At 39.1% G+C, this 14374-nt stretch overlaps 2 protein-coding genes across 9 annotated transcripts in view; one reads left to right on the top strand and one right to left on the bottom strand.

The window, feature by feature from the left end:
* The window catches only part of LOC112138454 (uromodulin), a 368601-nt gene that overhangs the window by 226373 nt on the left and 127854 nt on the right, over positions 1 to 14374 (top strand). The gene's annotated exons all lie outside the window — the stretch shown is intronic.
* LOC112156010 (NACHT, LRR and PYD domains-containing protein 14) overlaps positions 1 to 14374 on the bottom strand; it is a 71512-nt gene that overhangs the window by 21249 nt on the left and 35889 nt on the right. For 5 of the 8 annotated variants that reach the window (XM_036216762.1, XM_036216764.1, XM_036216768.1 and 2 more), the window contains 8 exons: positions 6715 to 6804; positions 6464 to 6553; positions 6219 to 6308; positions 5501 to 5646; positions 2557 to 4336; positions 2279 to 2452; positions 633 to 806; positions 490 to 536 (listed from right to left, as the gene is read on the bottom strand). The exons of 1 other annotated variant lie outside the window; for it this stretch is intronic. In XM_036216762.1, the coding sequence (XP_036072655.1) occupies positions 490 to 536; positions 633 to 806; positions 2279 to 2452; positions 2557 to 4336; positions 5501 to 5646; positions 6219 to 6308; positions 6464 to 6553; positions 6715 to 6804 (2591 nt within the window). The remainder of the gene's footprint in view (positions 1 to 489; positions 537 to 632; positions 807 to 2278; positions 2453 to 2556; positions 4337 to 5500; positions 5647 to 6218; positions 6309 to 6463; positions 6554 to 6714; positions 6805 to 14374) is intronic. 2 more of the 8 variants (XM_036216765.1, XM_036216763.1) reach the window with 2 other exon arrangements.

Genomic DNA, 14374 nt, shown 5'->3' with positions numbered 1-14374 from the left:
AGGCCACTTCCTCCATCTCCTCTGGGGGGACTCCGAGGTGCTCCCAGGCTAGCTGAGAGATGTAGTCTCTCCAGCGTGTCCTGGGTCTTCCGTCGGAGCCTACAGGTAAATTGAGAGCTTTGCATTCTGGCTCAGCTCTCTCTTCACCACAATGGACCGGTACAGCGACCGCGTAACGGTGGATGCCACTCCAATCCGCCTGTCGATCTCATGCTCCCATCCTCCCTCACTTGTGAACAAAACCCCAATATATTTAAACTTAGCACTCCAGCCACCTATACACATTTCATTTTTAACAAACTAAATGATAAGAACTTAACTGTTTGAAAACCCAAAACCCTCAGGGACTGACACAAATGTCCTACAAAGAAGACAACACAACACTTGGCAAGAGTTGGTACAGTTGGTAACAAAAAACTCTCTCATAGGATAATTGTATAGCATAAAATCATTACTATAAACTGTTAAACACTCTTAAGGCATACTTACACTTCTTGAGTCCTGGTTTCATCCGATGTTCTCCACCGTAATTCAGACTGTGCAGAAATATGAGGAACGTTAGTGTTTAACATTTCTGAAATGTTTCATTGCCTTTAACCAAATGCTGCACTGTAATGTATTTATGAAAATACTTGAGTGTGTTGAGGGCATATCGAGGATCGTCTTTCAGCTCTGACAGCATCTTCCTTCCAGAGTCTCCTGGATGGTTGTAGCTCAAGTCCAGATCTGTCAGGTGGGAAGGGTTTGACTGCAGAGCCGAGACCAGATGAGAACAGCCTTCTTCTGTGACCATGCAACCAGACAACCTGAGGAAACATCAGCTTCCTAATCACAATTTCGACAAAGTCAAAGACTAAGAATTTCAGATCTGAGAACTATCAACCAAAATACAGTTCCTCCTGTGGTAGGCATTCAATTCTTCCATTATGAAGAAGTTAAATCAATGTCAACGAATTATACACAAATATTAATTTATTACTAATGACAAATCCTAAAGCCTCATTTCCACTGAGAGGTACAGTACAGTCCAGACCAGTAATTTGACCGTTTCCATTATAAAATAGACCCATTAAACCACACCAAACCCTAGTGTTTTGGGGCTTCCATTGGTTGTAGGGCCATAGAAATGTTTAACGAACTGGTTAGCATAAAGCTACTGTTGAAACCTGCTGATCGGCAGAGGGTCACTACAACAAAACAGTCAAGTAAGTGGCTGTTTTCCTCTTTGCCATGTGCAATCTTCTCTCAAACAACATTAATTGTTTTGTAGATACAAAGAACCAAAAATCAAGTGGGAAAATATGAGCTGCAAGTTGACCTTCACTGTTGTTGATGATGTTAGCTTTGCTTTTGTTGCAGTCCCTCTACTATGACAAAAAGTTATGCAATCGAACAACACCTCGCATGCACCATGACGGTCCAACTTTGAGTGGAAACTGGAAACGCTCTCCTAATTTGCCTGTACCATTCCTAACAAGACTGTTCAGTGGAAACTAGGCTTAAGGACTACAAACTAAGGGATATTTCCTCTTTTGTAAGGATTGTTTATCGCCAATTAGATATGCATTTTATAAACCTGTATTTTCCTGGCAAAAGTTGTAGAAATTATCAAAGCTATTCACTGTCAAACAGAGTTTTTTTAATCTAGATAACTAGTTTATTTGAGTAACAAAATAGATCTAGTTGTCTCAAGATTTGACTGCCCTGAAACTCATCAGTTCACAAATATGTGGAATACTACGACAAACTGTTCTGAATAGTCATGCTTTGATTCATGAAAAAAAACCACAGCTCGTGGAGACTTTAAGAACCCAAAAGACCTGCGAGCAAAATGTGAATAGAGTGAAAAATCAAATTAATTCTTTACCACAGAGATTAGCGGTCCACCACAGTTCCAAGAAACTTTGCAATTTTTTTCCCCAAAGTTTTGTCCAATTTGGAACTCAAAGTGGGGGACTTTACCACAATGACAAACTTTTGCAAGTGTCTATTTGTTCCAGTTGCTCTGTAATGTAACAAAACAAAGCCAGATGCCCTTAAACCAGAACAGATTACATTTTCCCATCAGAATTCCATTTGTAATACCATTTGTTGATATGAAGGTCAATAAATTGGTCACTGGCCAATTTGAAGAGATGCTTTCTTGGGGACCATTTGTCCAGTATTTTTCATAATCCAGGTAGGCATGAGGCTACTGGTAAGGTCAGCTTTCATAATAGATCTTGTTGTTGCAGATTGATTGTAGAAATTTCAGAAACACAATCATCATATCAGGTACCTCAGCTTCTGCAGTCTGCAGCAAGAATTTGAAAGTCCAACACAAAGTTTCTTCACTCCTGAGTCTCTCAAGTCATTGGTGCTCAGGTCCAGGACTCGCAGAGGTGAGAATGGGGACTTGAGACCAAAGGCCAGATGTTCAACCCACTCTTCAGTCACTTTGCACTCTCTCAACCTAAATGAAAAACAGTTACTAAAATTAACAAAATAACTTTTAATAATGTAGACGTGGACTACGTATTTGTATTGTAATGGATTCCAAACTAAGGAGGTACTTACACAGCTTTCTTGCTGCTCCTCACTGCTGGTATCAGTCTCCTTCTGCCTTCCTCTGACGTCTTGTAACTCTTCAGATTCAGTTCCTCTAATTCATTCTTAGAGATCATCAGCATGAAGGCCAGAGCAGAGCAGTGAAGAGGAGTCAGCTCCGTTTCTGAATGATCTGACAGTTTCAGATATTCCTCAATCTCATCTTTGACTTTGTGGTCTCTCATCTCCACCATGGTCTGGAAAATGCTGATGCAACTATCTGGAGACAGGGTCTTTCTTCGGATGGATCTAAGGTACGTCAAGATTTTCTTGTCCGTTTCTTGCTTTGGATCCAGTGGGGTCAGCAAACCGTTGAGTACTCTCTTGTTGGATTCCACCATCAAGCCAAGGAGGAATCTCAGGAAAAAGTCCAGGTGACCATTCTTCTTCTCCAACACTTTGTCCACTGTCTTTTTTAGAAGGTCGAGTAAAGAATGCTTTAACTTCAGATCAAGAAAACTGCTCAGATCTCCAGTGGTGTTGGTAGCAAGACATTCATGGACATAAATAGCTGCAAAGAACTCCTGAATGGTAAGATGCACAAAGAAGAAGATCTTTCTCTGGAAGAAGATTTCTTCATTTCGAAGAACTGTGTTGCAAAATCCAGAGTAGACCGATGCTTCTTCTACATCAATCCCACATTCTTTCAAGTCGTCCTCATAGAAGATGAGTTTGTTCTCCTGCAGCTGAACAAATGCAAGTTTTCCAAGTTTCAGGAGGAAATCTCTGTGAGTTTTCAGAAGCTTCTCTTTGCTTGTCTCACTCTTCTCATATTTTCTGCATCTGCGTTTTGTCTGGACAAACAGGAAGTGGGCCATCATCTCAGTCAGAGTTTTAGGGGTTTCTGCTTCTTCATCTCCTCTAAAAACATCTTGAAACAAGATGACAGAAATCCAGCAGAAGATGGGAATCTGGCACATCATGTCAAGAGTCTGTGAGGACTGAATGTGTGAGATGACTCTTTCAGCAAGACTCAAATCTGGACTCAGTCTCTTCCTGAAGTATTCGACTTTCTGTGCATCGTTAAATCCTCTAATCTCTGTCACCATGTTCACATACTTTGCTGGGATTTGATTTGCTGCTGCAGGACGAGAAGTTATCCAGATGTTTGCATTTGGAAGAATGTTACCCTTAATGAGGTTTACAAGCAGATTATCCACAGTTGTTCTCTCACTGATGGATGTTATTGTTTTGGAGTTGTCAAAGTCCAGCTGAAGTCTGCTTTCATCAAAGCCATCAAGGATCACAATTGTTCTGGTTTGTTCCAAACTCTTCAAATCGTTGAGCTGAAGAGAAGGATGAAAGTCAATCAGAACCTGCAGAAGGCTTTTCTCTCCCTTGCACATATGTAGCTCTCGAAAAGCAAGAAAAAAGACAAAGTCCACATCCTGTTCGAATTTTTCTTCTGCCCAGTCAAGAATGAACTTCTGAACGGCGAAGGACTTTCCGATTCCTGCGATTCCATTCGTCAGGATCATTCTCTGGGGTTTATCTTTGTGTGCAAACTGTTTGAAGAGGGTATCGAGTTGGACTGAAAAATCCCCTGATGGCTTCATTTTTAAAACAAACTTCAGACTTGAGTACTCATGTTCTCCTGAAAGTTCCTCAGGGGCTCGAGTGGTGATGTAAAGTGTTGTATAGATGCTTTTCAGGGGGCTCTTTTGGTCTCTGATACCCTCAGATGTTAAATCAAATTTCTGCTGCATTGCCTTTCTAAGTTTTTTCTTTGGTTCTTGGAGACTCTGATCCCCTGCAACAGCATAAAAACAACATAGATACATTTTCTTTTATTGTTAAACGTATTATATTTGTCAGCTGATAATAATACAGTAGTACAAAGAAACCTTCCTAGAGAGAATCCAGTGACCATCACAGTGGCAGTCATCAAAGTCTAATTTTCAGGTATAAAAAAGTGGACAGCACTGCGCCTTGATATGATGCTGCTAAAAGATGGGACTAACTCTGGATAGCTAACAGAGGGGCGAACAATCATAATTAAGAAAGATTCTTCAAAGGGTGCTGTCCCATCCAACTACTGGCCAATAACCTGTCAACATGGAAGCTCAGACCGGGCATCATTGGAACGAAGCTAAATCGGCACATAGAGCAAAACGTGAGCAACTCACAGATGGTTCTCACTGAAAGGGTCTAACTCATAGAAGGAACAATACCAGACATTGACAACAGTTACAAATACATTGGAGTACCACATTCAAATGGCAACAGGTTACAAGGAAACCCACAACAGCCAAATACCTCCAACTAGTAAGTCAAGTCCTAAGAAGCCAGCTTAATGGGAAGACCAAGACAATACAGACTTACAGAGTGCCAGTAATTAGATACCCTGCAGGAATAATAAGATGGGCAACGGAAGAGATACAGGCCACATATATTAAGAGGCAAAAGCTCCATATCCCAAATCCAGCACCAATGTAGGAGGCCAAGGGCTGGTGAGCATTGCAGCCAATATCCAGAATGAAACATCCAAGATTCTTGAGGACATCAAGCACAAGGCCCCAATCAACAATGTCCTCAATGAATGCCTCATGCAATGGAGAGCAGAGGATGAACTGTTAAAGGACAGATGTTGTGGGAGGACAAGCCCATACATGGGCTGTACCACCAAACCATAACTGAATTGATATCAATAAGTTCTACCAATGTCTAGAAAGGGCTGGCCAGCAGGACTTCACAGAATAACTTATCCTGGCAGCACAGGAGCAAGCCCTGTATACCAAAGTCTGAAAGTCTGCAGAATATAGGCTGTAAACCCCATAGTCAAAGAGGGAAACACTTCTTAAAGTGGTAGAGAATTATAAAGCAAAGACCCTGAACAAATGTTGCATTGTCAGCAATATTTGTAACAGAATAGGAATACAATGATAGCAAAAAAATTAAAAAGTTATATTCTTACCTGTCACTTTTTTGGGTTTCGCTTCACAGATTGGACAGCCAGACCCCAGTAGTGAGTCAATACATTGTTGGCATGATAAATGTCCACACTTGAACAGGACCAGAGTATTTGGAATCTGACCACATGCTGAGCAGCTCAAGTTCTGGCTGAGGGACAGTCAACAACATCATAAACTTGTAGTGAGTGTTATTTACCAATGTTAAATGATACTGTAGTTGAAAGAGCTTATTCAGTTCATACATACTAATACAGTATAAATACAAAATGTGTGTTTTTGAGATTTTTCTTGGGACTAGTTTAGTCAAACATAACTGCCCTTATCTAAGGTGCAGATTTGTCAAGTTGGCATAAAGTAAGTGAACCAAAAGAGTTTGAAAAGTTTGTTATTGTTCACATTTGTGTTCAGCTTCTTTCTGCAGACTCAAAGCTTAATGAATGCTTTTTCGTTACTGTCAGACTTTTATTCTGAAAAGCCTTTAATTCTGCAAAACAATTTTAAATGGAATATCCCAACAGACACAAGATACTCTTAACAAATTATTCAGTGTTTGCCTGAAGTTGTTACAAAACTGATTTGTTTGAAGAAGCAAATATTTTGATTCAGGTTTGGGCAGGTTTTTGCCCTCATGAAAAATTCACGATTCCTAAATAACTTCGACTTCACCTTTATATATCTCTCTCATTTTAAACTATTGTCAAACTAGAGATAAATACTCACCTTTGTTTTTCTTCCTGGTTGAAGTTAGGTGGGTTATACTTTGAGGTATCACTCCTCATAGACACACTGCTGCCACCTGTGAACTCTGACCTGCAAACACAGTTGAGTTAGTTATCCTCTATTTCTCCACCTCTAATAGTACAAAATATAAATTGAAACGTCACTATCAGTAGGACACAGCTATCTTTGTGTGTTCAGTAACTGTTTACAAAAATATTTCTCTGAAATCAAAGAAAAAATATCACCTTTGTTTTGCTTCCTGGCTGAAGTTAGGTGGGTTATACTTTGAGGTATCACTCCTCATAGATACACTGCTGCCACCTGTGAACTCTGACCTGCAAACACAGTTGAGTTAGTTATCCTGTATTTCTCCACCTGTCATAGTACCAAAATGTTAATTGAAGCGTCACTATCAGTAGGACACAGCTATCTTTGTGTGTTCAGTAACCGTTTACAAAAATATTTCTCTGAACTCAAATCAAAGAAAAAGTATCACCTTTGTTTTGCTTCATGGCTGAAGTTAGGTGGGTTATACTTTGAGGTATCACTCCTCATAGACACGCTGCTGCCACCTGTGAACTCTGACCTGCAAACACAGTTGAGTTAGTTATCCTCCATTTCTCCACCTCTAATAGTACAAAAATAAAAATTGAAGCGTCACTATCAGTAGGATACAGCTATCTTTGTGTGTTCAGTAACTGTTTACAATATATTTCTCAGAACTCGAATCAAAGAAAAAGTATCACCTTTGTTTTGCTTCCTGGCTGAAGTTTGGGGGGTTATACTTTGAGGTATCACTCCTCATAGACACACTGCTGACTGCTGGGAACTCTAACCTGCAAACACAGTCGAGTTAGCCATCCTTTATGTCTCCATCTCTAAATGAACTAAAATATAAATCAAAGTGTCAGTGTTGGAGTGACAGAGTTATCTTTGTGTTCAGTACCTGAAGTTCGGTGGGTTATACTTTGAAGTATCGCTCATCATAGACATACTGGTGCTTGCTGTGAACTCTGACCTGCAAATATGGTTAAGTTAGTAATCCTCCATTTCCCTACATCTGAATGAAACAAATCATAAATCAAAGTGTTGGTGTGAGCAGAACAGTTATCTTTGTCTGTTCATTAATAGCATAGAAATATATTTATCTGTACTCTAATCAAAGAAAAATGATCACCTTTGTTTTTCTTCTAGGCTGAAGTTTGGTGGGTTATACTTTGAAGTATCACTTATCATAGATATACTGGTGCTTGGTGTGAACTCTGACCTGCAAATATTGTAAACACAAATATGCATCAATTTATAACCAGATTTAGTTAGTTTCAGATTAGAGACTCTGATGTTGAGGTTCCCTTTGGGACTGTTCAGTATGGACAGGATCAGGAATGAGTACATCAGCAGAAACAGATCATGGTAGGGAAGCAGATGGAGATGGTTTGAGAGGAGGGACAGTGATGATACTTGTAAAGGATGCTGAGGCTAAAACTACCAGGAAAGAAGTCCAAAGGAAGACCAAATGGATGTAAGAGAAAGAGGAGATGAAGAAGGTTGATCTGAGTGAGGCGGATGATTCAATGATGCAATGTGGAGTTGGGGTTGTCTGGTAGCCGGTAGGGATGCAACAATACACTTTCCCCATAATTCTGTTCACGGTTTTATTTCGGTATGATATATGATATGTGTTTTACAAACAGCAAAAAACTAAAAATGAAGAAAAATCTTTCAGTTGGCCTTGTTGAATGTAATAAAATAATACTAAATTAGCACAACACACGTGTTTGACACTTTCAACGTCAACATTTGCAAACGTGATGATTCGGTTCATTAGTGTAGCATGTGGTTTAAACTAAGCCTGGTAGCCGGGCATCTTTAAACAGGCTGAGGACCCGGGGTGGACCAGTCCATCATCTGAAGTCATTGAGGTTTTCTAAAGGCTCATTAATAGTATAGCTCTGGGGGTAGATGATCTCCACATCAACAATTTGGTGAATCTTGTCTTGGGCGACATGTCTTCATTGCATGGTAGTCGGGGATGGTACCTCTGGACCCGCTGATGTGGAGGAGGTCTTAAATTACCCAGACTATCCAGTAAAGTCTACGCCAGGGTACCAAAGAGGAGAATTGGTATGATAGATCTCTGATTCAGGAGAAACAGTGAGGCTTTCGTTCCAGCTGTGGTGTCTCGTTCAAAAATAAGGGTCAAATGGAACGAGAGATTAATTGACAGGTGGAAGGAAACAACAGACTTACTGGCTGGTGTCAGAAGTTTACGCTATTTCCTGAGATCTAAAAAAGGTCATCTTTTGTTTTATGGGGGGCTGTGGTGTAGAGGTTGTTACTTTTACGTTTCATGATATATTCATTGATTTCTATTTTTTTTTTAAAAAACATCCCATTTGGCACAAAGTATTTTAAGACTTAAAGTAAACGGAATTACCTTCCAGGCGACTCGATTAACATCCTGGGAGAAGAACACGAGCTCGACCTCTTCCTCTTTCTACTCTCAGCCATTTTGACTGCAGCAGCTGCAACACAGAGAAAGATGAGGTCACTAAGCAAATGTGGTCTAACGGCAGTTAGATTACCAGCACGAACAAGAAAAGTCAAAAGCTAAATGGCCGTTCACTACAGAGATAATATTCACCTGGGTTCTTGTTAAATATTTTTAGAGTTTGAAGGCAATTTTAAAGGGTCAACAAACACTAAATCAACTTTTTTTGGCTGTTGACCTCTATAAATGGGGCCTTGAAGTGTTGCCTGTTGCCACATTTTTGATCATTTGAAAGAAACTTGTGTATTTCCTGAAATTATGGTCTGAAATTGTCTGTGTGCTTCCCCCCACAGGTTGAAACTGAGTATTACAGTTGAATTTTGTGATTGGTCAACTGGTGAAGGGTTTGGAAGTTTCACTTCATCATGCTCTGAGTTCCAGTATAAAAGCCCTGCCCATCTTTGATTCTGTAACGGTCAGTCATTGTGTTAGCTTTAGCATGGCTCTTAGGTGTTTTGCCTTGGATTGTCAAAAAGCTACTATATTACATAAAGTGGATTTTTAAACAAGCTGATCATTTCTCTGTCACTAAGCCAGGAGGTGTAGCTCAGTTCTGGGACAGCAATAAAATCGTTCTCCTCCTAAAGTCACAGAGGTGACAATTGACTGTATAAGAGAACTGGAGTAAGCGAGTGTGATGTCACTAAGAGAAAAAGGTTTACTTCTGGCTCCAATGAAATGAAGTCAATTCAGTCATCTTTTTTCACAATGCAGATGCTGCCATTTGGAACTAGATGTTGTCAGTCAACGTTTCTATGGTAACTGTTGTCAGCAATTAGGAGTGAGTTTGTAGGAAGTCCACACCAATAACACTTAAAAGAGAAGGAGAATCTGTCAATTCATTCATTCATTTTCTTGACCGCTTCTTCCCTTTCGGGGTCGCGGGGGTGCCGGAGCCTATCCCGGCTACTGAAGGGCGAAGGCGGGGTACACCCTGGACAGGTCGCCAGTCTGTCGCAGGGCCTCAATCACACACCCATTCACTCTCAGACACACCTAGGGACAATTTAGAGTCACCAATGAACCTATGAAGCATGTTTTTGGACGGTGGGAGGAAGCCGGAGTCCCCGGTGAAAACCCACGCATGCACGGGGAGAACATGCAAGCTCCACACAGAAAGGTCCCAGCCGGGATTTGAACCAGGGCCTTCTCGCTGTGAGGCAAGAGCGCTAACCACTGCGCCACCGTGCAGCCCCAATCTGTCAATTAAATATATTAAACATTCAAGGTGGAGGCCAACAGGCTCCGCCTAATTTTATTGAGGCATCATATGAAGTTTCAAGAAGATCTTTAAAAAGTAAGGATGGTTATTCTGTCAAATAGAATGAGTCATAGCTGTTTATTTCTCTATAGAAGTCAATGGGATTTGGTTTCTTGGTGTCAGCAGGTACTTCCAGTTTGGATCACCAGGGGGGGGAAGGGTCACTCACTCAGTCCAGTTCTCTTATGCAGTCAGTGGAGCAGACATATCAACGGTTAACTGAGAGTGTAAACACTTCACAACTTCCTGCTCTTGTACTTCCTCAAAAACTCTGTGGGTTATGGTGAAACACAGTTTACAAAACCAACTCTGCTTACTTATACACACATAAAACTCCAGTTCTCAGATACAGTCCATGAACAAGATGAATCTCCCATGATTTGTTGATAACATCTACCAACATGTTGTGTTAAAAATGTACTCAGGAACAGAGTGAAGAAATGCAATGTTTACATTCTCTGTCACCCTCAGAGCACTTTCACACGCAGTTATTGACGCATGTCTGAGCAACACTAGGAGCTAAGAGTCCAGGAAGAGTTTAACCGGCTCTGAAGTCCAGGTTCACATAAGAAAGACTAAAAGTCAAGATGCAACAGGACAATAAAAAATAATAATTATCAATAACAAATTAAGTGAACAATTGTAGCAACGTTATTAATAGTAATGCACAAGACATCATAATAAAGTTGAATAAAAAACATTTTCTATTCAATCTGAGCTCTATACCCATTCAGGAAAACAGAAAACTGCACAATTGTTCTGGAATATTATATTTATTCTTCCTGATTTCACTTTACATTTAGTTCTGCAGTTAAGTTTTGTTTTAGAATTGCATTTAATAGGTCAAAATGTCAAAACAAATGCTAAAAAAGGAGGGCAGAGTTACGTGAAGACTGAATTCTTCAGAGATTTGAAGTTGTCTAGCAGAACTCTGTTTTCTCAACATCCTGATCATCTGCTGACCAAGACAGGAACATTGAGAGCTGGTTTCCTGAGATGAAGCTTGGTTTTGCAATCAAGACATTTGCTGATAAATCTAGCATTTTTCATACCAGAGAAAGAAGTATTCCTATCTAAACTGATGACACATTTTTTAGTTTGGAGTGAAAGTTTGCCTCAAGTTACTTTCACTTTCTTACTGCGTTGTTTATGTTTTAATTAATATTAGATCCGTACGGTCATTTTTTTCCCATCTTATTTTTTCATTTATTTTCACAAATCAGTCTTTTCAAACTAATCAACTTCTTACAGTCTTTATTGTTTTTATTAGCTTTTATTTTGAAGGGGACAGGAAGACAACGCTTCAAAAGGTAAGTTTTAGCTTTTTAAGCTAAATATTACCTTTCGTTTTACTTGGAAATATTTTTCAAAATGTAAGGAGAGAATAAAGGAAGAAATAAATAAAAAGAAAGAAAAATACTCAAAATAAATATTTATTATATTGAGCACAAACATTTTAAACATCTTTTAGATTTGAATTACGCATTTTATTAAAATGTTTTTATCGTCCTTGTTACGTCATCGATTGTTGCGCATGTACCCGTAAATAACCAAATCTACCCGTTAACTACGCTCTAAACCTTAGTTTTTCCTGAAATAAAACTAAAAATCGAAACTTTAAAAAGAAAAACATAAACAACCTTTGCCGCCATTACTAGAATAGTCGAAAGCACTTTCACTATCATCAACGTCGTCATCTTCCTCCCACTCACAGTCCATGTTTGTGTCCTTCTCGATTCCTGAATTCAAATCCTTCCAGAACGCTTGTGTGCAGCTGCAGAACTTTCGTTCTCGGTTTGTTGTTGTTGCTGCTGTTATAAGTCACGTGACCAGTGGATGGAATTCCCCTCCGTTTGATCCATAGACTGTATATAAATTAACTGGACAGAGCAAGCCCCCCTCCTTCCGTGTTCCATACAGGAAGTACCACTGGGTTGCAAAAAGTCCAAAGTCCCATTGACTTACATTGAGAAACAGACAGTTATTTCTCAGTCATTTTATATGTCAGAATAATCATTCTTCCTCTGCTGCTTTCTGCTTAACTTCTTTTTTCTAATCCTAATTTTTTTTAAAGATTTTTTTCCATTATCACAAGTTATTAGAGTTATAAATTGACCAATCAGATGGCTCAATAAGCGTTTGTGGGTCTGACGTCGACCGTCTGGGGGGTTTGAGTGACAGATGACGGGTAGCCAATGGGAGCAGACTTCATCAATGGGTCCGTGAAGACCTTTTAACACCTACTTTACAATTCAACAATGTACCAATCATTGTCCTACTGTTGTTTTCCTCAATGGAATGTACCGATGCAGCAGTTTAAAACAACAAGAGGAGCATGCTGTCGACATTTTTAGATGAGGATTTACTCTGTAGAAATAGATTTCACTCTGAGGTTATGTGCTTTGGACTTTTTTGTTTGTTTAACGTTCGTTTTTCTTTATTTTACTGTTTTGATTGTAGCTTATGAAATCTAAGTTGCATATATGCGCATAAAATCACCAACCAAAGTTTCATCTTCGCCGAACTTTTCCAGCTTCAGCCTGAATTAGACGCAGACGTCTGAGGAGCGCGAGACAAACTTGAAAGGACCTGGTCGTATTTTCAAACAGAAAAAAGATCCAGATGTTCACTTGTTAGGATGGTTATTTATTTTAAATACTGGTGAACGAGCTTCTCACGTGCATCTGATCAGAATGTAACGTGGCAACGCATTTGAAGAGACAGCGTGCGAGGGGGACAGCGACGTCACCCAAATGCTCCTTTTATCTCGACAAAAATGAATAAATGTAAGGAAATCTCAAAGGACCGCTGACAGAATCAAATGTTGGGATGGTTCTCCCTCAAAGGCTTCAACAATGACTTGTACAATCAGCCCAGTCTCAGTAAAATGCGTACAAATGCCACGATTTGGGAAATACCGTGTATAATATACGCCAAAACCGGTTTTTGCATGCATATAATACGCGCAATCCTGAACATGTTAAAATGTGTGTTTGGCGTATATTATACACGGTATTTCAGAGTGCAAAGTCGTGGAATATGTACGCATTTTACTGAGAGTGTATGGCAGCAATTCTCCCGAGCCACCATTATTGAAACTGTTTACGGTCTCGTGGTCGAGGCGTGGAAAGAGGCGGACGGTTGCGACAGTATTTCCTGTAGATTCCATGACTCAGCTATGACTCAGACCAATCGTTGAAGATGGGTTGCAAATGGCGGTATCCGTTTCAGGAATTGACGGTGAAAGCGGCGGCCTACTTTCACCAGGAGAGGAAGTAATGCATTTCCAATGGGGGACCTCATTGCTCGCTCAGTCCATTATTTTTACAGTCTATGGTTTGATTCTGATCATTGACTGTAAAAATACTGGACGTCTCGAGCCATGAGGTCCCCCCATGGACTGTATATACTGCAAACGATCGACATTACTGAAGTAAAGAATCAAAAGCAGAAGAACAAACCATCTTTACTCTTACACAAAAATAAACAAATAAATAAAATAAATGTAAGGTTAAAAAAAAAATTTGAATAAAAAAAAAAGTAGAAAATATAAATTTAAAATAATTCAAAAAGCCCATTTATGCTGGATTTTTTAAATGAAATATTAGGACCATCATGAAAATAAAAAAAAATAATGTATGATAGTAAAGTTGTTCATTTATGAGAAAAAGGTCATTATTTTACAATATACACTTCAAAAATTGTGAGTCATAATTTTGAGAAATAAACTTTCATGAAAAAAAACATACTTAAAAAAATGTGTTGCCCTGTATGCCTGTATCCACATTACACACCACCTAAATCCATCAATATAATCATTTATGGTGACAAGCTTTAGTTCATCATAGTATCCATATTGCTTTTTGATTTCTGCAGCCATAAACGGCTCACCTGCCAGAAATCCGCTCCTCATGGGTCAAGAATGACGAAGCCCAATGTCTTGTTATTTCTTCTTTTCAATGTCCTTATACTCTTAATCAAATAATGTTGACTCACTAAAAGACTATGAAGCGAAAGCCAAAGTAACATTCGGCTTACAATGTGGTCAATGTCTCTTATAGATGCTGAAATACAAATTTTTAGGTACTTTTTTGTTGTTGCTCTATTTATTTTTCGTAGTAAACTGACTTTTTTGCATCAAAAATGTTTTAATTTTACTACAATACATTCATAATTCATAAATCATCTAATTACAGCTTTATTATTGTAAAGTACTGATTCTTTTTCATAATTTTACAAGTTTACCCTCATAAAATTCTAACTTTATTCTCATAAATGTTAATATTTTATTGGCCCTTATACTCCGTCACAGATTTAAGTCAATCATAAGGTCAACATTTTTAT

This window comes from Oryzias melastigma, linkage group LG18 (assembly GCF_002922805.2).
Source record: "Oryzias melastigma strain HK-1 linkage group LG18, ASM292280v2, whole genome shotgun sequence".
NCBI lineage: Eukaryota > Metazoa > Chordata > Actinopteri > Beloniformes > Adrianichthyidae > Oryzias > Oryzias melastigma.
This window is presented reverse-complemented; position numbering and strand designations above follow the sequence as displayed.